Here is a 26,812-nt window from a genome sequence, read left to right on the forward strand (position 1 = left end):
AACAAAGCAGGCCATGCCTTCCAAATTGACACACACAATTTCCTGATAAAAGACAACAAGACCATTTTCTAATTTAACATCGCCAAGGTTAAGGCTCATAGGGTTAGGGAGAGATATTGATATGGGTTGAAATTACTACTTGGCTAATGTTGGGGTACCTTCATCATCATGGTAACAATAATAAACATTTGTTTAGGGAAAGACTGTGGTCAAAAAAACATTAATTGTTATTGGAAAGAAATGAACATGAGTCTACTTTGTTCAAATCCTAAACATTTTCAAGACAATGATCTCCAACCAAAGATGTTCTAGTTGCAAAAATCTTATAGAAATAAAACAGAAGATTAACTCAAAGGTAAAACTGCCGCTGAGGCACCAGATAACTCTTACACAATGGAATGATCCAAGTCCAGAAAAGAATATCCTTTTGTGCATTTCCATGATCCAATATCATCAAACAAAAGTACACTCAACCGTTTTCCTGTCTCTTGCCCTTTGCGTTTCTTGTGCTTTCCCAGTGGTAAAAAACCATGAGCTTACTGTTGCTCTAATCCCACCACCACCTGTCTCCAATATATACATGTACTATTATACCAGGTGCCCAAGTTACCCTGTGCCCAAAGATACCTTCAAAACAAAAAGCAGGAATAATGACTATAAACGAGAATATTCCATAATGGCCCTTACAGATGTCAACTGTGTAAGTCCATGCCTTCCATTAGAACAAGGCGTGGGTCTAAAAAGTGAAGTCAATGCAAAATTACCTTAAACTTAAATTCCCTCTAATTGCCAACAGATAGCGACTCCACTGGTTTCAAAAATAAGTCAATTGTTTACAAGTTTATGGTTCCGATCACTGGTTTCAAGTGTCTTTAATGGCATGATGTTCATTTTATAAATGATGGTCGCATAAAAGACGATAGAGCAATATTTGCTTTGGCGCGGGGCTACACCCTTGCTGAATCGGTCCAGTTTTGGTGCTCTTTGAATTTTTCTTCTAGAATTTTACAGGGTGTCTTTTAGCTCATGCTCAACATCTAATACCGTGCTTACTCTATCACTTACTTTTGGATTTTTTTGGGCATGAAACAATGTGCCTTTGTGAGTGAACAACTGATGCTTTGGGTGTTCTTGACCCATGCATGGTGACTTTCGAACATCTAAAATGGTTATTTCCGAAAACTCAACAAAAACAAACCGTTTGAAATACATTTGTATCCCTATTCATCTATCAACCGTTTGACCATCCATTTTTCAGTTTTATCGTGCCGCCAAAGCCTCTCCCTCTAGCTAATAAGCCAGTGTAACAAGCACAAGGTGAACCCCGCTGTTTAAGCATTCACCCCCCAAAACACAGCAGCCATTTGTAAACCGCAAACAGCAGCCTAATTGCTTTGGTGACTTATCAAACACAGACTGCGCATCCCAATGAATGGCCTCTAATAGCATCTTCAGATTTATTATATATCACAGACGCTGCTGTATTCGAGGATGATCCGTCTTTTTCGAAAAGGACAGCTGGCTGGCATGAATGCCCAGAGCGGTGTAATGAGCGGACGTGCTGGAGCACGAGTGATTCCTTTGTTTTATTTTTAACACTCCCTGCTTTACTCATCCATTACCCCTTTTTACTCTGTCACCTCTTTCTGTTCACATCTTTCCTTCTCCTCTGTGTTGTTCTCTCTTGTTGACAACAATCTTTCCACAGCTTCCTTTTTCTTTCAAATTATTCCTTTATTTTTAGCTTTGTTATCACAAAATCTTTCACGCGTCTTAACTCCGTTTACGTTTTTATTTTTGTTGACTGGCTGTGATGGTGTGTTTGTTGTGTTGCTCGACATATTTTTTCTCTTCTCTATTTTTGTTGAGCGAGGGTTGGATTTGTTGGAAGGCACAGAGAGGGAAGTTTATTTTGGACGGACTGCTGGTCTACGTCTGAGTGTTTGGACAGTGCAAGTGTGTGTTTCAGCGTAACAAGCCAATTTTAGTAGCGATGGGGTCAGTGTCAAATATCCTCTTCAGTTGCATGCCTGCGCTATCCGTCCTGTCGTCCGCTCTTGCTCACTCATTCGATCTCTCTCTAAGCTGGTGAAGGCATTTAGGCAAACCAAAGTGACAGCTGACTTCATCTCTAATCATATTAAACTGACCACACAAGGTTGCTCTCAGCTATGAGCAATTTTCTCCCTGCATCTCTCTGTTTACATGTTTTCTGTATTTTATCCTCGCTCTTTCTGTCTTCATGCCCTGCTTAAAAGAAGGATACCAATCTATGACTCAATGACTTACTCATTCATTAACATGCGTGCCAGCCATGTGTGAACGATATACTGAAATAAATTGTAAAACAGTTATGATCCCTTGTATGCATTCAGAGTCAAAACTTATAATAAAACCTGACCTTTTGTCTGAACCTTGAGGAACTCCATATCGATTTCATTTTATTTATAGTTTATTTCTATTTTATTTCTTGTTTACACTTTATTTCCCTTCATCCTCTGAAAAGTATTGAAAGAGGCGTTTACTCATAGGCACCCTGAGAGCCTTCTTTCAGAGGTATAAAGAGGTGAAGGGATTGTGGCTTGCACACAGTAAGAAAAGGAGGGAAAGGTAAAAAGTTCATACAATAGGCTAGGAAAACACAGCTTCTTCTTTATGAATGATTCCACTTGCCTAAAGTGTAATTCAAACATGCCCTGGGTCTGTTTCACATGAAGCAGAACCTAGCGGGTTAATCTAGTAGGAATAGAGAAGGAAGGTAATATGATAGTCCTGCCTTTTGTAAATTAATAGGATGCCATGCATCTCTCATTTTGCATTTAATTACAACACAGGCTTTTGTCAGTGAACAGTAATCCCGAAGACCACTGAAATATGTTGAAGAATTCTTTGTCCAATAAAAATAAATTAAAACTGGGAGGCAGCATTGTGTCTTCTGTTAGTGTTTTTCTTAGTTTGAAAGTAAATGTTGAGGATATTTGCTGATATATTATCACAGAGCTTTACCATATGCAATGATCTACTGGCTCTTCAGATGGATTTTGGGCACAAAAAAAAAAAACAACAAGCAGATATAATCCCTGAATACTATTGTCTCATCAGATGCCACTCTGCACTGAAAATGTGTGCATCGGCTCTGTTGTGATGCCCACTGTCCGCAAACCAGACGAGTTCAGACCCAAAGAGGAGCTTCTTCCACTGGCCACTGACTTTATAGACCAGTACTACACCTCTATCAAAAGGTAAGCACGTCCTGAAACAGCTGATAGTTGCGACTCAATAGAGTGCTGCAGAAAATACCTTTTTATTAGGCCAACCAGAAAGTAAGCGTCACACTGCTGCCCTCCACAAAAAGCCAATGGGATTTCTTTTATTCAATTAAAAGTAAGTGGGGTAGATAGACCGAACAAAAAAAAGGTAAGGTAGTTACTGACTGTTATGTCAGAAAATCACAAAAAGTTAAAATCTCTAAAGCTTTTGTAAGCCTCAGAAGTTATTTTAGGAATATTTTCCAAAACTCATTCAAAAAATCCATTGGTAGTTTTAAAGGGACTTGAGGTGCAACAATGATGACACACTTCTGGGTTTCAGAACTCATCCCTGTATTCCTGTAAGTCTGGGTAGAGGCAAATAATACAATAAAAAGGTTAAAGTAGATTGTTGATATATGTTCTTTTATTTATCCACTAATGTATGTGTAGCAAATGCTAACATTGCTGTTAGCTACTAATTAGTGTTAGCTAATAAGCCTGGTTCAACAGGGTAGCTTAATTTTCCTCGCTTGCATAAGAAAAGGAAACAACAAGCACTGGGATATTTTTTAAAAGTAAAAACTCAGCAGCACCTCTGTGTGTCTGTGTGTTCAGCAGGATGTCTGCAGGAGGGACTTAGAGTTGTTGTATATATAATACATATAATAGCTCTGTTGTAGTGGTAAACACTGAGAAGTGTTTCAGAAATAATGCTGGATGTGGTTTGGAACATAATATGGGGTTTAATCACGGCAGTGTTTAGCTGAGTTTCTCCGTTAGAAACTTCTCTCTTCAGATAGAGATCATGATGCTCCAAAGGGGCGTGGCCAGCTTCAGCTCAGCTCAAATTTTAATCCACAGTCACAGAATCAGCACTTCAGGAACAGGGCAGAAATAGAGGGGTATGAGGCATGCTACAATGGGTGATCTGTTTGGTATTTTGAGCAAAACACTTCACATATGTATGCATTGTATAGATATTGCACTACAATATTTTGTTCAAATATAGCATAATAGGAGACCTTTAATTAAAAGTTAAATTATTGTCTTCTATTCTGTTGTGCCTCTGGACCTGTTCTGTCTCCAGGTTTGGCTCTAAGGCTCATGTGGACAGGCTTGAGGAAGTAACCAAGGAGATTGAAGCGTCGGACACTTACCAGCTGAAAGACACTGAACTGATTTATGGAGCCAAGCACGCCTGGAGGAATGCTGCCCGATGCGTAGGGAGGATCCAGTGGTCCAAACTGCAGGTACTATACAACTTGGATAAAAAGCATTTGGCTTTACATTGCTGTTTTTTAGTAATCAAGTAAGTCATTTGGATAGTCATCAAGATCAATGTTTCATGTCTACTTGCATTTTCTGTTTTAGATAACATCCAGGATACTCACAAACATAGCTTTGCAGTCATATATCATCTTGCGATACAATATACAATATACATACGGTAATATTTTATTCCCGTTTTGAAAACATCTATAACCTTCTTTTGTTTTGCTTTCCAGGTTTTTGATGCTAGAGACTGCACAACAGCTCATGGAATGTACAACTACATTTGTAACCACATCAAGTATGCCACCAACAAAGGCAACCTGAGGTAAACAAAAACACACTCAGACACAATGTCTATTGTTTATTTACCTACGTCTTGTTTCCTTTTATTCTACTCTGCTGTTCCTTCGACTACACTTGTTCCTCTCCCCATCTGTCGCTTCATATATCTCATCCCCTCTCTCTCCATCTCTTTTTGCCCTGACATGACCCTCTGTCCCATCTGTCAGCCTGTGCTCTGTCTCTTTATGCTTTATCTGACACTACCTGCTGCCTGTCAGTATCTCGGCACCAATCAATGCCCTGTTGGTGAGGCGGCGGGCCTTGCTTACAAGCAATCATTTGTCAGACCTGCTCCCTCACTTTCTGCCAAGTGCTAATCACATGTGACACTTCATATTTACTTCTTGAATGATGGATAGCTTCTGAATCATTACTAAACTTAGCCTGGCCTTCAGGAAGAGAGCTCGCATACACATGTTGATAGGAGCCAGCACAACATCCTCTCTCCGTCTGGCTCTCGCTTCGACATAAAAAATACAGACACATAAATAAACATATGCAACATGTTGCAATAGTTTTGAAATCCTGCCTATCCCAAAACACCTGTCAATATTACAAAATATAAATAAAAATGTCAGGAAGGATGATAAATGATGCAAAAAAAAAACACCATGAGTCAGTGGTTTTCAAGTCGTGGATTTCTTGGAAAAAATATGATGTTATGTATGCAATATATCAGGAAAAATGTGTCAACATGATGTTTAATTTCACTTTTAAAAGGGGCTGAAAAATCTCCACCACTGCACATTTCTCTTCGGGCACCATAATTGTGATCCATAATTCATTAGTGTGTTGCCATTGTTGGGTTGCAAGGTTGATGTTTGGTGATGTTTATTCTTTCTATTTTATTCTAATGCAGTTTTTAATGTTTTTTTAAGCATGAAAATTAGTCAAGGAGTTTCAAATGTTTTGAAAAGCCATCAAGCCTGCTGGCTCTGCCTGCAGGCTTGAGGAGTGTAAAAAAACAGGTTTATTTACATAAAAGGGAAATAAGCAATTTACAAAATGTGTAACAATGTGACAGAAACATTTATTGAACCATGACAGTGGTCCACAGTATTAAACAGAACTTAATGTAAGGACATACTGTATACTGACTGATCAGGCTACCAAAACAATGTGCTACCTAACTACAACAAAAAAATAGTATTGGTATGAATAGATAAGCAATTAACTACAACAAAAGTTTAAATTTCAATCTCAACAAAGTAGTAAACAACATTTCTTTACATGTATTCACAACCTACCCGCTGCAGGCATTTGGTACATTCCGATTGACTACTCCCTGTAATTAAGGACCCGGCTTTTGGGTGTGTATCTTTTGCTTCGGCCTGCCAGGATGTCCCTTCAGCAGCAGTAACACACAGCCCTCAGAACTGGTAAATGTCAACAATGTACTTCATTAGTTATTGGCAGTAAGAGGACAGATTGTAATGAAATTTGTCGTTGGCACTTTAAAGTCTGAAGGCACAGACTGCTGGTTTTGCTGCATCACACCAGTTCCCAAGCATTCCTGCAGATGTTGTTTGCTAGCACAACCCGCCCAGACTCTCAGCAGCTGCTCCCCCTCCTCAGTGACTTAGCACCAGCTTAGAAGTGTTAACACTTTCACCCGATCATGGGATTGAAAACACCACTGGGATGTCGACTAAAGGTAGCTAAGCTTTGATACAGCATAATTGAAAATGTATTTTATGTGGATTACGTTACGATACTGTACGTATGTACAGATAAGCCACTGATTTTAGATTTGACTTTGAAAAAAAGTTATATTTTTCTAAATATTTTTTTCTTTCTTTTCTGTTTGTTTCTTGCAGGTCGGCTATCACCATATTTCCTCAGAGGACAGATGGTAAACATGACTTTCGTGTTTGGAACTGTCAGCTGATTCGCTATGCTGGATACAAAATGGCTGATGGAAAGATCCACGGAGACCCCGCTAATGTTGAATTTACTGAGGTACACAGAGGACCTGAAGTCAATGTGGTGAATGGCAAAGTCACTTTGAAACAAATGTCCTATTTGCACTCTGTTTTGTTGCTATTCGTCCCCAGATCTGCACGCAGCTGGGATGGAAAGCTCCAAAGGGCCGTTTTGATGTCCTGCCCCTCCTGCTGCAAGCCAATGGAAATGATCCCGAGCTGTTCGAGATTCCCGAAGACCTCATCCTCGAGGTGCCAATCACACACCCTAAGTGAGTTATGCTTTCCCTCTAAAGCATGCATAAATGTAGCAAAACAAAAACATAAAAAAGACATCCACCCACTCACACATCTCTTAACAACACTTCTTAAACAATGGGTTACTTTTACAACATGAAGTCTGATTGGGTTATTGTCACATTCCAACTGTGCTGAACGTTCCCACAAAGCACAGCAAGCCATACTTTATCTGTTGCTATGCCAGCTATTGTGGTAACCATGGGACTTGAAAGTGAGGTTTCAAGCTTTGCCTTTTTTTTGAGGTGATTACTTTATTTTAAGAAAACGTAAACTGGCTGACCCTGCATGAAAGCCACAATGTGCTTGAAATCTTAAGCATTATGCTGCTCTATCTTATTCTGATAATCACTTTCAAATCTGCACCTACACTACACATTATAAATACAGATGCACACTGAGCTATCACTACATCTCTGCACGCTACACAGAGCAATCAAAACCCACACTGATCCCACTGCTAGACTACCCTCCCCAAAATTGGCATCTCTTGCTCCATTCCCCGCATCTACTGGCCCTCAGCTCTGGCAGCAGCTTGGCACAGGACTCGACCGCCAACAGCGCCTCATCATTACATGAGATTAGACCCAGCTCTTCAAATAATACACTGAAAGCAATGTTATCAATCCCCCTAGAGGGTGCAAGGAGTGAGCAGAGGGAGGTTGATTTACACCCTGCCTGCTCTGTCCAGCACTGAAAAGCTCTCAAAAAGGGTTTATTTTTGTTAATGTTGGTTTTGGCTGCTCTTCTTTTTAAATTATTTGGGTCTCAGGAATACATTTCTGTGCTCAAACAGACCGTTGCAAATTTGTGTAGTTAATAAGCTTCATATCGCAAATGTTGGATGTTTACCTACATTTCCCACCTGGCAATCCCTTGTTTTCTCTGCCCAGGTACGAGTGGTTCAAGGACCTGGACCTGAAGTGGTACGGCCTCCCGGCGGTCTCCAACATGCTGCTGGAGATCGGTGGTCTGGAGTTCACTGGCTGCCCCTTCAGTGGCTGGTACATGGGCACAGAGATTGGCGTGAGGGACTTCTGTGACAGCTCGCGCTACAACATTCTGGAGGTAGTGTGTCGTGCCAGAATATGGGGTCATGCTCCATAGGAACTACAGATTGACTGAAACCTTGTGTAGAGGGGAGCATGTGTTGTGTCACCAAATGGCCAAATCAGAATGCCATTCCTCTGCTAATTGTGCACTCTGCTGAACAGCACTTAAAGCCTCCTTGTGTATTGTCAAAGATGTTCCTAACATCAATTATACATTGTTAAGTTTAATATTGTTACAAAATGTGTATATGTAGTTATCTGCTGATATATTCATGCAGTCATATACTTTGAGTTATTTATTTAAAGAAGCTAATGGAATTGAACAGTAAATGCTCAGTAAAAATATTTTATATATGGGATATAATTAGGCCAATTAACTATATTTGCATGTTTCCTTTTCAGGCAAGTTAAAAGAGAGGGGGAAATAATTGTTTCCCACTCTCAAAAATGATCTAGCACTGTAAACAAACACCTGTTGGAGGCGTGAAAAATACTTGAATGTCACTCTTGATTTAATTTGTGTGTTGCCAACCAGGACAGATACTTTTATATCAGTGACTGCATTTATTTTTATATCATGTAGGAGGTTGCTGACAGGATGGCCTTAGACACCAGAAAGACTTCCTCCCTTTGGAAAGACCAGGCACTTGTGGAAATCAACATAGCTGTTCTCTACAGCTTCCAGGTACACTTTACTTTATAAAAAAACAATGTTTCAAATATTAAAACCCAGCTTCAACCTTGCTCTGGACTGCCTCTGAAAAGTGTGTATGTTCTGATCACTCATATTTTTGCGAAAATGTGCTTGACATGTTTGTCTCTAGAGTTAACACTTTTTTATTTTGAGTCAAATATGAGGTGCATCCAATGTCAGCATGCATAAAAGATTTGCCTTTAATGTAATTGATGAAATAAAACATATTTTTTTGTGAAATGTGCAACATCTTTGTAAACAGATTCAGAATATGAATGCAGAGCAGGCTTTGGTCGAATGCAAGTTCACAGTCCATATGTCGAACTAAAGAAAAATTGGCCAAAATGAAATCTCTAGACCCATCGGCTATCTTACGGCTTTGATTTGGTTGACAAATGGGTTGAGGGTTCACAAATCACATTTGCTTGAACACAGTCGTGTCTCAGCTCCTGCCCCAACCGAGTCTGTGATTCTAGTCTGCACCGCCTACTTAACACACCCAAAGAGGACAACTAACGCACTATCAACAACAAGAAATGTCCTTCACAAAGAAGCTGGCACCAGAGGGCACCGGTCAAATTAGACATACTCTCTGATCCTCAGCAGAAACTTTGCCCTATCTGGGTGTTTAAGTCTTTGCTATGGACGCATTCAGGGTTTAAAGACAGGTCATCTCTTTACCAGCTATTGTTGATGCCCCAATGGCTGAGAGTTGGCTGCTTTATCATACGAAAAAAGGTTACAGTCTCAAGGTCATGAGAATTAAAGACTAGTTAAATAATTCCCTAAGTATATTTGTAGATTGGCCTCTTTGGTCGCGTCATTTTGTTTTTTGACTCCATTCTCGGCTCATTAACTATTGCTAATCTAACTGAAAACAATGAGAAGTGGACTGAAGGAAGTCTTTGCCCTGATATCTGCTAGCTACATGGAACCCCCAAAATACAGCCTTTTCAAAGACTATTAGTTATAGAAAGCATCCGAGAACATGCAGAGATACCTAAATGAGTTCATTGTGTGTATTCTTTATTTTTAGCTGTGCAAAGTCACCATAGTGGACCATCACTCAGCCACAGAGTCCTTTATGAAGCACATGGAGAATGAGTACCGGGTGCGAGGTGGCTGTCCCGGGGACTGGGTGTGGATTGTGCCTCCCATGTCAGGAAGTATCACACCGGTGTTCCACCAAGAAATGCTCAACTATCGCCTCACCCCTTCCTTTGAGTACCAGGTGAGCCCATAAAACGGAGATAAGAATACCTGCTCTGACATTAGCTTTTAAGGCCGTAACGCAATTCATGGGGTGTTGTGTGTTATTGGCAGATGCTACCACAACAAGTACAGCACTTGTGTTTACAAACTGCTTGGTTGCTGAGCTATATTAAGGAAGTCATAAAGGTAAATGTTGGGAATCATTAGTAAACGTAGACCAAACACAATAAAGGAAAGTTTGTACAGGGAGTTGCACTTCTTGAACACACTGAATGTCACAGATGATGTCTCAGTATCTGGTGATGGAGTCTTTGAAGGGGCCTTATTATGCCTTTTAGGGGTTTGCCTTTTCTGTAGTGTGTTATATAAGTTTTTGCGCATGTTAATGGTCTGCAAATGCCTCAAATGCAGTCCTTTCTTTACTACCGCAACATAGTGACCTCACTAGGTAACACTCATGCTATTGCTAGGGCTCCAACACATTTTACATGGTAGGTGAAGGGGCGGGACATCTCTAAGTTATTGACCGTACAACACAGCTGGCCAGCTAACCAATCAGAGCAGACTGGACTCAGACAGAGGGTGAAAAGAGGTGCTGCAACACAGGCAGTATGAGAAAAGTAAAGACCCTTTTGAACATTAAAGCATGGAGACATGTCACAGTAGAGACACAAAATACAAGTATGAACCTGAAAATCGGTAAAATAGGGCCCCTTTAAAAACTTGAATTTCTCATCCCATATGGAAAAGCTTGATCCCTGGAATACCTATGTGTGGAAGGGAGTCAACGGGACGCCGACAAAGAAGAGAACCATTGGATTCAAGAAGCTTGCCAAGTGAGTGTGCAGTCACAGAGAAAGATTTGAAAAAAAACAAGGTTTGGTATTTGTTAAATGTATGACTTGTTTGTCTTCCTTTGTTCTTCCTGCATTTTTAAAGTCAAGGTTAAATTGCATCATCAAATGCCAAAGATAATTTACTGTAGGATGTGTCTATTATAATCTAATGCCAAACCAGTAATCACTTTGCTGACAAAAGTGAGGCACATTGGAAGGAAACGGGTGTGATCAGCGGTGCAATTTATCCAATCAACCCCTTAGGGAGTAATCAAAGCTTTGTCAGTGTTGTGTCTGAACATGCATGCACTTGTTCACGCGCAAGTTCCGCTTTTGATGTTTTTGCCTCAAGGATATTACAAGCTTGGTAATCACTATTGTCATCTATCCCCCTTGACATAATGTCTACCGCTTCTGAGTGTACCCCACTACTCTCAATGACAAATGATTTATCAGCAAGCTGTTCCCCTAAATCAATGGTCTTTGTTTTTCTTAATTTCTCATCCTGTGATATTCGGTGCTTCTCATGAATTACCATCTATTTCTTTTGCCTTTGCAGGGCTGTGAAGTTTTCAGCCAAGCTCATGGGCCAAGCCATGGCCAAGAGGGTGAAAGCCACCATACTGTTTGCAACGGAGACAGGCAAATCGCAAGATTATGCCAAAACTCTGTGTGAAATCTTCAAGCACGCATTCGATGCAAAGGTACCCTTGCTCCTGCCTTGCATCATGTTATCCGAAAGTTTGACAGGAACTCATAATATCATTGTGAGGACATTTAATTTAAAAAGAAGGAATTCAAAGACATCGTTCCTACATCCCCGCCTCTATCCCCTCTGTGGCTGACGAAGTCAAGCAGATGCCAGCTGAGTACAGGCAATGAGAGCATACAAGAATAAAGTGTGTCTTTTGTCACACTTCTTCTTCTCTCATGCAGTAAAGTGCCGCGGGTTGGAGGCAACATTTAACCACCGATGCGTTGAGCAGTGCAGTAGTTTAAGACAAGATCCCGAAGCACCCCTGGCTGTGCAAATCTGTTTGAAAAATAAAGAGAGAAAAAAAATGCTAAACACGCTGCTCTCAATCATACACTGTGTGCTTTTCCTCCAGGTCATGTGTAATTTTCCCTTCCTGTTTTCCCAGTGTTATCAATCGTATAAGAAGAGATTCGCGTGTGTGTTGATGTGTGTGTCACTGAGAGTGGGTGTCTGTAGATGGATCGCAGGGCAGATGCGAGTGCCCGGGGCAAATCTTCGTTGTCGTGGGGCTAAAGCCTGATTCCTTTTCATGCCTATGGTTGTGTGTGTCTTTGTGTGTGTGTGTGAAATACAAGTGAATCCTGTGGCAGACTAACACATTCATGTTGAGCGGTATGCATGCATCATTAATGCTCAATGTGTGGCAGCAGCATATTATCATCTCGTTAGGGGTGAGGAAGGAGTGGTTATTACAACCTCCTCCTTTGCCAACGGCTGCATGTTCAGCCTTATTTTACACGCTTTGGTCATCTGTCTTGTGAAATGTGTGTCTGGAGAGCAAGTTTAAGAAAGCAAGGGTTTATTGTCTGAGTTATGTTTTTATTTAGTCTAAGTCCTGTGTCAAATGTCTTTGTGTTAAAAATCATATTTAGCCAGGCCCATTCTGTTTTTTATATAGTTTAGCTCCACTGAAAGTTAATGTAGTCTAGCCAGAACATAATTTTGATCAAATATATATAACATAAAATGTTTGTGTTCATTAGTGTTGGGTCTTTCTCACCTAACTAGTATGTAATAAGAACCAATCTGCACCGCCCAACACGGCAAAACACTGTAAATGTAATGAAATAAAGTAGCACATTTGTCAGGACAAAGGAGGATTGAGACAAGGACTGATCTCTAGGCTCACAAGGTGTGTGTGTGTGTGTGTGTGTGTGTGTGTGTGTGTGTGTGTGTGTGTGTGTGTGTGTGTGTGTGTGTGTGTGTGTGTGTGTGTGTGTGAGAGAGTGGGAAAAAGGGGAAAATGACAAAAATAAAGAGAGGTTCAAATGATATGTTGGTTTTTTTTAAACTACATTTTAGTCTCTGCTTTTTTCCTCCATTTCATGAGACATGACCTTTGGTGTTTAATGAAGTCATTCATCATCTTGTCCTAGGATGATAAGGAAGGTTACGTACATATTTCGTCACGTTTTTCCTTTATGAAATACACACTAAACACTACACCCTGTTCGTGGAGGCTTGGATTCCATTTGCATGATGCCCTGTCTTGTTATCCCCAGGTGATGTCGATGGATGAATACGATGTGGTGGACCTGGAGCACGAAACGCTGGTGTTAGCGGTGACCAGCACATTCGGCAATGGGGATCCACCAGAAAATGGAGAGGTATGTGTGTTAATATATTTTAAACTCTGACTGTTTAACACTAGGCAGATGCACAGATACTAACAGTCCTTCTTTGGCTACTGAAGAAATTTGGTGCTGCCTTAATGGAGATGCGCCACCCCACATCCAACACAGAAGATAGAAAGTGAGTTTGTATTGCATTGTGGATTTCTCTCCCTTTTCCATGAGTTATATGTCCATGATTTTCATCTCTCCGCTTTTGCCTCTCATCCAGGAGCTACAAGGTCCGTTTCAACAGCGTGTCCTCCTACTCTGACACTCGCAAGTCCTCCAGTGACGAGCCAGAACCCAGGATTAACTTTGAGAGTACCGGACCACTCGCCAATGTCAGGTAAACAAAAATGTGTCAAAAGACTTTAACAACTTGTCAAACAAAAGCTATCCGACGCTGAAAAAAAAATGTAAACGTGACTTAGATAAATGTATCATGTCAACAAATAACAAATGTTTGTATTAGGCTAGATAAACTCAATAAAATTAAGTTTAAATGAAAAATAATAGGTTCAACTTAATACTATGCTTTCAACTAACCAAATACAATTATGTGGAACCTGTTGACGTACACTGAAAAAATGAAACTTCGACTTTTAATTAAGTGTATTAACTGTACTCATTAGGTTAGTCACTTGTATGTGTTCTGCATGTTAAACTTGTATTTTGGATTTCAAATCTTATTGCAGTGGACAGATTCCTGACATTCTGAACATGATAAAAACACAAAAATGTTGCTCTAAACTAAAGTAAGTTGACCATTTCATAGTGAAGCTGTGATTTTATGAATCTCCTGCCCTCTGAAAACTCAGCTCATTCCTACTTCGATCTAATCAAAAGCTTTTCTTCTAAGACTTTGGGGATTCTGACATTTGGTGGCCATGATTTGCGAATGGTTTGTTGGTTGGTTGGTTTGTTTTGGGATTTTTTAACGCTATCTGCCTCTCACACTTTGTCTCTCTCTTCCTTGTGTGTGTATGCATTTGAATGTGTGTCTCTGTTTAGGTTCTCAGTGTTTGGCCTTGGCTCCAGGGCCTACCCACACTTCTGCGCCTTTGCCCACGCTGTGGACACGCTGTTTGAAGAGCTGGGGGGGGAGCGCATCCTACGTATGGGAGAGGGAGATGAGCTGTGTGGCCAGGAGGAGTCATTCAGAACCTGGGCCAAGAAGGTTTTTAAGGTATGTTTCATTGTTTAAGACCCTTTGGGCTTGGTTAAATGAATATTGATTCTTGATTAAAAAGGATTCCGGATTCAGTTCTCATAGTGATGTTCATTTCAGCGTTAAATCCATTACAATGATAAAGGAGTTTTGGCAAATTATGACATGATGAAGAAGATATTTGGAACAAGATTTTAGAGTTTCCATATTTGTAAATGTTATATCGTATATTGATTGCAATAACATTAACACACAAAGGTTAACCCAGGAAAAAAGGTAACAACCTTTTCACGAATGCTGCTATTACTAATTACTATTACTATTTCTCATCATTTTTAACTTTAATTCATGACACATTAAAATCAAATTGGGTATTTGACTTCATTTTGAAATTGGGCCCGATTTCTCTGTGCTCCCACAACAACAAAAAATCAGAAGGCACCCTCCTCCCTTTAAAAAAAAGCCCAACAGTGGTGTCATTTGGCCATGGATGGCCAAGCACTGACCTTGAGTTGGTGGGGGCAGTCCTACTTAAAATGCAGAAATCATTTTCCAAATCCTTTCTTATTCCAGTGATGGCACACTTTGAATAATGGTCCCGTTCTTTCATCTGGCTCGGTTGTTACATGTCAAGGCTGCCTGTGACGTGTTCTGTGTTGGCGATGACGTGAACATCGAGAAGGCCAACGACTCCTTGATCAGCAACGACCGCAGCTGGAAGAAGAGCAAGTTCCGCATGACGTACACAGCTGAAGCCCCGGCCCTCACAGAAGGTAAATAATAATCCATGGGGAGCTAAGTGATAAACTATTGATGGCGTCTCACTATAATGTATCTGCAGAGGGGCGTCAAGGTTATTGATCAAGTGTAGTGACTCATCCAATATGTCGACTACATCTGATATTTTGTCATTTTTTGTTGCAATTGTACTCTATTGCATTATAAAGAGAAGGGTTTCTGTAGTTTATCTTAGCCTTATTAGGTAGTCAAATCAATTGAAACACCTGTTTAAAAAAGCAGTATTTTTAATAAATTAACAGATTATGTAAATCCCGTCCAGTGGCGGTTCTTGACCCATTTCAATTGGGGGGTCCGGCTGGGGACAGTTATTTAATGAAAGGGGCTCATTTAATCCAGGACAACGGAGACAGTGTTGAAGACAAGATTTCAACACTTTGAGTTCAGTATGAAATCATAGCGCACAAACAATATAAAATACCATTATTGTTGGTTGTTTCAGTATTATATTTTGTGTCAGTGACTTAGTTACAATTGTAGTTAAGTTACTTGTTTTAGTTATTTGGGTCAAAGGACATTCTTTGCTACATTATTTATGCAGCCAAACGTTGGTTTTATATTCTTTCTTAATTTTTGAATTTCTTTTTTTTTTGTAACCAAATTTGTTTCTGTAAATTACTTGGAATTTAATTAAATGACATTATAAAAAATAAAAAATAGATTATTATAAATTGTTATTATTTTGGAAAGGGATCTGAGCTCAATGTTACAGGGGCACTGGCCCTAAGAACCACTGGTGGAACAGTCTGTTTCTGTAAAAATATAACTGTATTTTTGTCTACCAACAGCATTGCACAGTATTCACAAGAAGAAGGTATATGGTGCAAAGATGCTAGAATCTCAAAACTTGCAAAGTCCTAAATCCAAGTAAGTATATTTTAAAACTGGAAAATAATATGTCACATGTTATCTGTTTTGTAAGCTTGTGAAAATATGTTTATTTGATGTAATGCACTCTGGTGTCCAAAATTGTGCAACGTTGTTCCCCAAATTTTGTATCTCTTTTGCAGTCGCTCCACCATATTTGTGCGGCTCCACACTAACAACCACGACAAGCTGAGCTACCAGCCCGGCGACCATCTGGGCATCTTCCCTGGCAACCACGAGGACCTGGTGACAGCACTCATAGATAAACTGGAAGACGCTCCACCTGTCAATCAAATTGTGAAAGTGGAGTTCCTGGAGGAGAGGAACACTGCCCTAGGTGGGTGATGCTATCAGCAACGTCATGGTACTTTACGGATGCGACAGGTGTGCAAACTGGAGGGTTGCAGTTGGAATCTGGGCAGGATGTCAAAATGTGAACATGAATAAGAAACAGACTCTCTTGAATCAACAGACAAGATGAAGTCACACACAGTTGTGGTGACACTGTGTGACATAAGTGTGATTTTTACTGTGACTGTGAAGCAAGGTGTTTTCAAACACATCTTTTGAGTTACCATAACACATTAATCCATTCCTGGTCGTGGCATTTCTAACAGCATATAAGAACTTTACAAATATTTTCTTATACACTTTCTTAATAATCACAGTTAGTGGAAATTGTGTCAGTAATTAAAAAATATAATTCTTCATATGATGCTTATTTACCAAAGTTTCAATAAATAATGACATCGTAATAAAATAGTATCATATAGTCCTGACCATATATTTTTCAGAGAATTTGCAAGCTTGAAAAAAAAAAATACAATAAAAGAAGCATAAAGCCTACATGAAGTTAAGGGGAACTGCACTGTTGGTGGTTTTTCTGTGAATTCCACACCACTCTATTTGTTACACATGTGATCGACTGTGGATGATAAATATGAATGAATGCATCTTGAACCTTTTTTTTTTCTCTCTACAGGTGTTATCAGTAACTGGACAAATGAAACTCGGATCCCTCCCTGCACCATCTACCAGGCCTTTCAGTACTTCCTGGACATCACCACCCCACCGAGCCCTGTGCTGCTTCAGCAGTTTGCTGCTTTGGCAACCAATGACAAACAGAAAAAGAAACTAGAGATCCTCAGCAAGGTAAATTCAATCTAACCGAGCTAAATGTTGGATTTGCAATGTATGTGCGTAGGCTATATCCAAAAATAGGCTCTCTTTTCATGCGTGCCAAATGTATGCAGATATTTTTACTAAAGCACATTTTAAAGCAGGGTTCTAGAACGAGTCGACATGTGTTTAAGGCACAACAATAACCAACGCATTCCTATGTTTGCCATCAAAATTTGGGACATGGTTTTCTGTGTCTGAATGCCGATTTGTTGCACTTTGCTCCGACAGAAATATGTACAGCAGGAGTGAGCTGGCGCCAAATTAAAGCCGTTGTTCGTTCTAACTCAGAGCCATTCCCCCATGCAGTGCCTCCCACAATTCACTCTCCATTTCTGTCAATGTGTGGAGAAGGCTGGCTGAGGCCAAGCAGTGACTCATATGCTCATACATCAAATCATTGTCACTAAAGCAAGAGGAATTCAGAAACAGTACAGTAGAATCAGCACTGCAGATAATTTTTATTTTTATATGCCCTAATTTCAAGCTCATTTCAAGACTAAAGCATGGTTCTCTGACATTCCTAGTCCTTTTAATCATATCAAGCATTTCAGAACATTCAAGCTGTGAAGTTTGTTTTGTTATTGTGTTCTTTTTTATCTCTTTTCAGAAGCACGAACGAGGGAATTGCATTAAAAATGATTGCATATTTATAAGCTATCTCAAATCAGTCCCTGAAAAGATCCCCTAAAACCCCATCTGTGTATCAAGGTTAAAATAAACGGCCCAAAAGTATTTTTTTCTGTTAAACTTTTGCTAATAGTACATACTGCGCTTTCAACAGGGCTTTGCCTTTTATAATGGAACCACACAAGGCTTCTTCAAGGGCACTGCATTGCTCATTAGCACTTTGTGAACAAAGCAAAAGTTAGGGACCTATCAAAGTCTTTAAGCCTTGTGGCAGTGCTCTAAATAAATCCCACCCAAATGTAAATGATGACACACTAAAACAGTTGGGCAGTGAATGGTGAATGGCTCTGCTTGTGGTTGCCTCCTGCTCTCGAGTCAGACATTTTCCAAAAGAGGAAACCACCCCATATTTTCTTTCTGTAATGATGGCAGCTACTAAGATTTCTTAATTAGGACAACAACAATTCAAAAACTAACTTAGACAGAAATTAAATCTGATGCATATCCACCTGAATTTATCCAGTGCTGCAATGAATCTTAGTATGTTAACTCATGTGCCATACTTTAGTACTACTTTGACATAATCCTAATTTGATGTTGCAACATTAAACTTCTACACCGCTTCATTTCAGAGGAAAATATCTAACTTTTTGCTCCCTTGCTGTATCTTGTAACTAAAATCGGCTCCACATTGACAAACTGCAACATTAAAAGGTTTTTACATGTATTTATCAGGTATAAAACAGGATAGTATAGTGTTGTATAACCATATAATGCTATAGAAATACATTTTCTGCATTGTGCTTTTTATACTTTTGGTACATTTATCTGATATATATATACTATATACATGGTATATTCAGGACTTCTACTTATGATGAAGTATTTTAAGAATATAGTAGCTATACTTTTACTCCAGTAAAGCATCTAAGTAGTTCTTCCACCTCTTTACTTATCCCACCTTGTCTTTTTTCTCGTCACCACCAGGGCTTGCAGGAGTACGAGGAGTGGAAGTGGTTCAATGATCCAACGCTGGTGGAGGTGCTGGAGGAGTTCCCCTCAATCCAGATGCCCTCCACTCTGCTGCTCACCCAGCTGCCCCTGCTGCAGCCCCGCTACTACTCCATCAGCTCCTCTCCAGACCTGCACCCAGGAGAGATCCACCTCACCGTTGCTGTGGTCTCTTACCGTGCCCGGGGTAAGGACCTACCACTCACTTGGTTCTATGAGCATTAGTTGTTGTGTCTCAAAGGATTTTAAGACTGTGTGGGTGTAACCGTTGGTATTTTCTGCTGCTCTCTTTGAGGATGAACTTTAATGCTCCCATTAGACTTTCGAAGGTCTGAAATTGGTCTCTTTCTTTCCTGGCCTTTTCTATTGCAATTTTCTTGACATTTCAGTAAATAAAATACAAAATAAACTCAACCATGATAGTGGATTAAACTGTATTTAGCAGGTAGCGTTTAAGGTTCCCAGAAGTCCTTAAAATAATGAATGTTTGTGAATTACGGGGGAAAATCATGCCATGGTAGTATTTTACAATAAACATGAAGAGATTTAGTTTAATTAAAAATGCTTTAATTTATATATTTTGTTCAGGTAAGGCTTCACAAATAAAAAATATGGATTATATTGCAAGAGTATTGTAGGGTCTACCTTGTAGATGCAAGTTAGATGTAATGGGTGAAGGGAAATAATTGAAGAGCTAGGAAAATCTGGTGAGTTCAGTAAATGGCATGACCTTACTGCAATGCAGCCATTAAAACCAAGCAAAGACAACAAGTGTGCCATCTAACACTGTACGATATGCAATATATAGCATCATATCACAATATCAATAAATCAACAGATAGCCCAGCCCAAGAATAGAATTTTTGTTTATGTTAGTATATTCAATGCCTGCCATCTGCATGTGTCTCCCACAGTTGCGTCATTGTTTCGCAACCAACCCTGATTAAATCATGTTCACAAAAACTAGCAGTGAGAGCATATCCTGTGTATATATTTTCATCTAGTTCTGTTTGATGGATAAAAGGCACTGTGCTGTGACTCTTTCAAGGTTGCTGTAAAGACTCAGAAAGTCAAATGAACCCTCGAATGGCTCAAAGAAAATTGATTGGAAGTTATCTTGGAAAGCCAGTTTGCTTCATAGGGTAACTGGCCCAGGATTGTAATTAGAAGAAACGTAGATTTAGAAACGCCTCAGGAAGAGTCTATATCTACAAACATATTCTATTTACAGATATTGACACAAAAACCAACTAGAGGAAACACCACAGGTATATCAGTCTGTCTGAAAGTATATTAAAATGACTAGATTATTCAAGTTTCAATTGAAGTGTTTGTGTATAGCAAAGTAGGCTATATCACAAGGCTCTTACATCTCCACCTGTGCAATAAGCATCTATAAGCTTAGCCTGTCAAGTAGTCAGCAAACATTACCAGATGCTTACCCTTTCATACGTGAAATTGTACCCATGGAAACAATATTACTATGATTGTAAAGGTAACCGTTGAATTAATGTAATTAACCTTAAGGGAGAGAGCAGCCCTGGCCCTGGAAAATGTGTTAAGGCCACTCTTCCTCTGTTGGTTTGTGCTCTCCAAGAGAGTGGGAGGTGGAATGAAAATGATAAAGTGCCTGCTTGGTAATAATCATCCCTTTTAGATGGAGAGGGACCTATTCACCATGGAGTGTGTTCCTCGTGGCTCAACAGGATAGAGAAGGGGGAGATGGTGCCATGCTTTGTCAGAGGGTAAATATCACAAATATGTTTTTCCCCCAAAAAATGTTAAATGTCAGCTGAATCCGTATTGTTTGTTAAAAGAAAAGTTTGACATTTTGAGGGAAAAAGCGAAACTCTTTTCGCAAAAGATAACACTTTCATCAGGGCTGCCAACTCTCACGCATTGAGCGTGAGTCACGCAATTTACACATATCTCATGCATTCACTCCACACATGCCTTTTCTCAGGCTAAGTTTTCGTCCCAAATAAATATATATAAATATAAAAATAAAATGTAGGAACAGCAGACTGAGCGGTCTACGAAATGAGACGGAGGACTTCCTGTTTGCGTCACCTAACACCCGCTTGTCCGTAGAATTGTCGCCTAGCAAGCTGGGCAGCTGCAGTAAACTAACCCTTATTTCCATGTGGGCGGCAAAGAACACTGTACACATGAATCTCACTCCAAGCTGAATTCAAAAGTTGGCAGCCCTGCTTTCATGTCTGCATGCTAAATGTGAGCTAGCAACAGTAATTAGCTAAGTTAGCTTAGCACAAAGACTGAAAACAGGAAAACAGCTTGCTCATTCTTAAAGTAACAAACTCTACAAACCAGCAGCTCTAAAGCTCACTAATCCGAACATCTTTACTGACTATAAAAACAACAAATAGCTGTTTTTACCAGGGGTTATGTGCCAGGCAGTTTCCTAGTCAGAGCCAGAAACTTCCTGGAGTCTCCACTGGTAGCAAACCAAGACAAATAACCTTATTAAAACCGCCATTTGTCGTTAAAGACTAGACAAACAAAACATATCGTGCTGATTAGTGAGCTTTACACAGTTTTTGTTATTTTTGGACGGACCCAGGATCTGCTTCCAGTTTTCCTACGAAACTCAGTTAGCCAGCTACTGCAGTTTTATCTTGCAGACACCAGAGCAGAGATAACTTTCTTTTGTCAGACAATCCAAAAACAGAATACATTTTTTCCTGAATGTCGAAGTTTTGTCATCACTGTGATTACATGTGTGCTTAATTTGTTTATCTATTGCATTACTTTAGTGCACCATCATTCCAACTTCCCAAAGACAACCAAGCACCTTGTATCCTGGTGGGTCCAGGAACAGGTATCGCCCCATTCAGAAGCTTCTGGCAACAAAGACTATATGACCTTGAACACAACGGTAGATTTGTTTTCTCATTCCTTAGAGACATATCTATTAACTTTGAGAGAGGTTTTGGGTTGTCCCTGCTCCAAATGAAATAGCAAACATACTTAATAAATTGAGAGCTTATTATAAGAATATCAAGGACAAGCTGATAAATGTACTCTTACAGGTAAAATGATGTAATATGCACCTCTGAGTAACAATGGAATTCATATCTAATCCGTAACAGAGATCAAGATAATACACAAAACAGATTGTCTCTTCTTCAGCACCATTCAGAGCAAAAAAGTAAATCTGACTGTCCTCTTTTAGTAATAGAGTCGTGCCCCATGATCCTGGTGTTCGGTTGTCGGCAGTCTGAGATGGACCACATCTACAAGGAGGAGACCATCCAGGCCAAGAACAAACAAGCATTCAAGGAGCTCTATACAGCCTATTCCAGAGAGCCCGGCAAACCAAAGGTACAAGCATTAAACTGTCCATAGCTGTGGATGAGTCAGCAGGTCGCAACTCTCTTTGGGTTGCTGTGTGGGTTTAAAATAACATCTCAGTAGAGGAAAGGCTATATAAAAATGCTTTGCTTGTATACAGGAGATAATTCAGTCCAATTCACATAATGTATCTTTATTTGGCGATTTTTCTACAGTTGATCCCAAGGTAAAGTTATTACCTCTGCCGAGAAGGTTATGCTTTCGGATTTGTAAGCTAAAGGAAGAACACATTCATTTCAGAGCTCTTTCAAATCATGGGGTTGATACACTAGTAATGTTTAAATTCTCTTAACATTGTGAGATAGAGCATTTGTGCTGCTTTTATTTAATGTAGGAATACGTGGAAATTTGTATCTTGGAGAAAATTCCTCACTGTGGAAATGGAAATGCCACATGAGCACTTAAATTCACCATCAACATTGGCAGAGGTCTGGACTCTCTGAGTGACATAATTGTCAGCATTTATTTTTTTAACCATCCTCTAGGTCCTCCTTATGTCTTTGCTTTTGTCTCTTTCTGTAGAACACTGATTATAGAAAGATAACTTTTCCAGTTTGCTACTTTATTTTACTTAACTCCCTTTCTGTCTTTGTGATTTTGACTTTTCACATCGTTTGCTTCCCTTACTTGGCTCACACTTGACCTTCTAATTCACACTCATCATTCCCCATTGCTTCTCTGTCAGAAATATGTACAGGATGTACTGCGGGAGCAGCTGTCAGAGATGGTGTACCAGTGCCTGAGGGAGGAGGGAGGACACATCTACGTGTGTGGGGATGTTACAATGGCTGGGGATGTTCTAAAGACCATCCAGCAAATCATCAGGCAGCAGGGCAACATGACGCTGGAGGATGCTGGCTTCTTCATCAGCAAGCTTCGGGTAAGAAAAAGTAGAGGTCACTGTGCAACGTCATCACTATGATGTTCACCAAGTGTTGGAGTAATGCTATTGTCAGGTGAAGTGAGGGTCTCAAGTTTGAATCCTAGATGAGCTGTGAAAAAAATTAAAAGTAAAAAAAAAACGTTTTTGAGATTTGATTATATCTCTTCTTTTTTACTTTTTAAAAAATCAGTCCAGCCATTCACTGTGTAACAAAATCCATTACATATTTGTGTACTCTTTTCTCATTACATTCACCTTCCCACCATATCCAGGATGAGAACCGCTACCATGAAGACATCTTTGGAGTCACCCTGCGTACCTACGAGGTCACCAACAGGCTTCGTTCAGAGTCCATAGCCTACATTGAGGAGAGCAAAAAGGACTCAGATGAGTAAGTGGTTTTTGTTATTCTATTTTCCCTAGGGTCATTAAGACGTTTATCCTAATGCCAATATGTATATGCACATTTGAAGGCAATAATCTTAGTGGATAAAGACGTATCTTGCTGGTAACATTTAGCTTTTGCATGTCACAAAATAAATCCATAGTAATGGTATAGTAACTGTCGAGTAGATTTTGACATATGTTGTCTACAAATGGATAGTTTGGGTCAAGGGGTCACCAGAAACAGAAGGATTCATCCGCTATGAGTCATAAAATAAGCATCATTTTAATAAAAATCTTCCTCAGTTCTTGACCACGGGGCTAGCCTTTTGCTAATTTGGTTTTCCAAACCTGCTGACTCAGGCATGAATCATATTTCATTTCTTTTTTTTCTTTTACATTTTTAATCATTCATCTTTTGGATTTGCTGTGGAATGTAGAATGCATGGTTATATCTTCAACCTTAAAACCAGGATTACTCACTCAGCTCATCTGCAACAGCGTGGGATGCTCAAGATCTATGATGTGTTTTATTAATCATTGTATTTATTTTTTATTTACCAGACATCATATTTTAACCACTCAAATATGCCAGCTGGTTATTTCATATTAAGGAAAATGTTTTTCTGGAACAGCCCATTAAGATTTATCTCAGAGATTACAAGGGCAGCTTTTCCTCTGCAAGACATTTGTATAACTCCAATCTGCAACCTGTAGTTGTTAGCGGCGCCAATGTGTTATCACTCGTCGTTTCAGATGAAAACAGAGTGGGTAACCATAGAAACTCGTGGAGAGGGGCCTTAAAACTAACAGGATTAGAGCGAAAGCGAGTGGGTCTGCTCCATTTCTGTTTTTGTTTCCGTCGTCATTTGTGCACATTGAAGATTAGACACTTCATATACTCTTGCCATGAGAGCAAAACAAGGGCCCTACATATCCACTATGGCTCATTAAGCCCCAACATAATGCATCACAGACGATGGCTCCTGTGTGGATTGTCACTTGAATTTCACATTTGGCCATCAAAGCCCCGGTTCGTTGGATGAGTAATGACTGTAACATCTCTATTTCCATGTCTCTGTTGCTCTCTCTGTCCATCTTTCTGTCTCTCCTTCTGTCTCCACTCTCAGGGTTTTCTGCTCGTAGGTCTGTGAAGCGGCGGCATTCTGTCAACAACCAGTCTGGAGAACACAGCAACGCTGGTTAAAAAATACTGTGCCAATTTTTGTACTGTAAAAAAATCAAAACAGGTTTCTTTCTTTTTTTTTATACCACTTAAATGTTTTTGTTGGGCTCTGCGATTTTGTCTGTAGCAAGTTGGAAATGTTCTGTTCTCTGAAAATCTGTTTTGCTTGTTGATGATACTTCCAAAAATTATTAATTGATCATTTTGATTCATAATGTGTGCACCTAGTGTAATGACCTGCCTCATTGTGAATGCATGACCAAGAAAAGAATATACTCAAGAAATATAATATACTCTGTGTTACTGTTACAGTTAAAAGGCTTTTATTGGGGTTTCCTATTTTACGAGTAGAAGTGTGGCATTGATAACAAACCTGCAGATGTTTCAGAAATATGAATACAAGGGACATTTCAGAAAAGATTGGAGCTGGGGTTTTTCTTTCAATTAGTGTCAGGAAAAAGTCAAATGGAAGAGATGATCAAAGATGTACAGGCATGCAGATAGGAAAAAACTGAAAGACAGATATTGTGAAAGCAAATTTGGCATGCTAACAGGTTGCCCTGATTATAAAAACAGCGATTGTGTCAGAGCCTCAAATACTATATTAAATAGCTATTCAATGGCAGTCCATCAGCCTCTTTGCTAGCTCTCTTTTTATTGGCCTATCCATTCCCTCCCAACATCATAATTGTTTTCTGTCTCCCAGCTGGTGCTTGTCCTCAATTTGAAGGTCAAGAAGCAAGAAGGCTGAACCTGAGATATATTTAAAGAAAGTAATTCATTATTCATTCATTTTCTAATTTTAATCTAAGCATTGATGTGTTTGCTACAGTAAAATATTATCCTAATCATATATCAATCATATAATCATGCTTGATCCAACATTCTTTTTGACATTTTTTGAATTGCACATTATTGTTCTATGATTGAATCATTAGTTTATAAGTTAAAGGTGTCATTTAGGGTATACATTGATCTCTTGGCCAGGAGTGAGATGAGAATATTAATATTATTTATTTTACTATGGTTAATGAGAAGCTTCATTCAACAGCCGGTTTGAGGAATTCAGACAAAGCAAGGATTGCGTTAAAGGGGCATGTCCTTCCTGTCTTAACGCAGACTTAGCTTAGCATAAAAACTGGAACCCTAAGGAAATGCAACAATATCTCCCTACCAAGTGCCCTAAATATGAACTTTTTTGTCCCCCGGTCACCCCACATCCTCAATACATTTTTGGTGAAACTTCATTAGGCTTAACAAAGACCTGTGTCCTCATTTGTTGGCAGGTTTTTTGCCATTTGTGGTAGCACATTGCACAAATCGGAGTTAAAACAACATGGCAGTCAACACACACACACACAAACACACACACACACACACACACACACACACACACACACACACACACACACACACACACACACACACACACACACACACACACACACACACACACACACACACACACACACACACACACACACACACACACACACACACAAAACAAATAGGGGCAAGGTATAAAACTTATAAAATGTTATAGTTTACCTTTTGTTGGCTTGGAAGCAGGAAGTTGTGTGTTTTCCAGTCTTTATTCTAAGCTATGCTCAGTCTCCTGGCTGCAGCATCATATTTTTCGTAGCACAGCATCAATATTTCCATCTTACTTTGTGAAACAATTCCTTTGAAATGACATGTAACAAAACATTCTAAGCTATTGAGCTTTAGAAATGTGCATTTATCAACATGATAACTCCTCTTCCTCTTGCTTGACATTAACTCTCTGCCTACATAAAGCATATTCATTCACTTTTGTCTCTCTGCATGATTGTGCACAACCCTAGGCTTACACGCCACCCTCTCACTGTGACCTCACACCTGCTCAGTAGCATCCGCATGAGTGTGTATGTGTGCGTATGTGCCATCAAAATCAAAAGTGTGCATCTTCGAGTGGGTTTGAAACATGCATGTGCTCAGGTGTATGTTTTACATGATGATTCTGTTTGTTACCTTGTCAAACTACTGTAGTCACATTTAAATACGCATGAATTTGTTGCTCTGTGAGTCACACAAGCCTGCAAATCTT

The 26,812-nt window shown here is 39.6% G+C and overlaps 1 protein-coding gene across 1 annotated transcript in view; it reads left to right on the plus strand.

Annotated features, from left to right (window-relative positions):
• The window catches only part of nos1 (nitric oxide synthase 1 (neuronal)), a 37,570-nt gene extending 11,387 nt beyond the window's left edge, over positions 1-26,183 (plus strand). Inside the window, exons 5-30 of the mRNA XM_063898326.1 lie at positions 3,103-3,242; positions 4,339-4,501; positions 4,757-4,848; positions 6,683-6,824; positions 6,920-7,059; positions 7,978-8,152; positions 8,720-8,821; positions 9,867-10,061; positions 10,793-10,878; positions 11,438-11,582; positions 13,138-13,242; positions 13,329-13,387; positions 13,478-13,594; positions 13,944-14,003; positions 14,260-14,434; positions 15,051-15,189; positions 16,003-16,081; positions 16,225-16,418; positions 17,064-17,233; positions 18,878-19,088; positions 20,559-20,646; positions 21,676-21,797; positions 22,095-22,243; positions 22,959-23,153; positions 23,429-23,547; positions 24,671-26,183. Coding sequence (XP_063754396.1) covers positions 3,103-3,242; positions 4,339-4,501; positions 4,757-4,848; positions 6,683-6,824; positions 6,920-7,059; positions 7,978-8,152; positions 8,720-8,821; positions 9,867-10,061; positions 10,793-10,878; positions 11,438-11,582; positions 13,138-13,242; positions 13,329-13,387; positions 13,478-13,594; positions 13,944-14,003; positions 14,260-14,434; positions 15,051-15,189; positions 16,003-16,081; positions 16,225-16,418; positions 17,064-17,233; positions 18,878-19,088; positions 20,559-20,646; positions 21,676-21,797; positions 22,095-22,243; positions 22,959-23,153; positions 23,429-23,547; positions 24,671-24,686 — 3,378 coding nt within the window. The 3' untranslated portion in view covers positions 24,687-26,183. The remainder of the gene's footprint in view (positions 1-3,102; positions 3,243-4,338; positions 4,502-4,756; positions 4,849-6,682; positions 6,825-6,919; positions 7,060-7,977; positions 8,153-8,719; positions 8,822-9,866; positions 10,062-10,792; positions 10,879-11,437; positions 11,583-13,137; positions 13,243-13,328; positions 13,388-13,477; positions 13,595-13,943; positions 14,004-14,259; positions 14,435-15,050; positions 15,190-16,002; positions 16,082-16,224; positions 16,419-17,063; positions 17,234-18,877; positions 19,089-20,558; positions 20,647-21,675; positions 21,798-22,094; positions 22,244-22,958; positions 23,154-23,428; positions 23,548-24,670) is intronic.
• Positions 26,184-26,812: the final 629 nt, after the last annotated feature.

Source organism: Eleginops maclovinus, chromosome 12 (assembly GCF_036324505.1).
Source record: "Eleginops maclovinus isolate JMC-PN-2008 ecotype Puerto Natales chromosome 12, JC_Emac_rtc_rv5, whole genome shotgun sequence".
In the NCBI taxonomy this organism is placed as follows: Eukaryota; Metazoa; Chordata; class Actinopteri; order Perciformes; family Eleginopidae; genus Eleginops; species Eleginops maclovinus.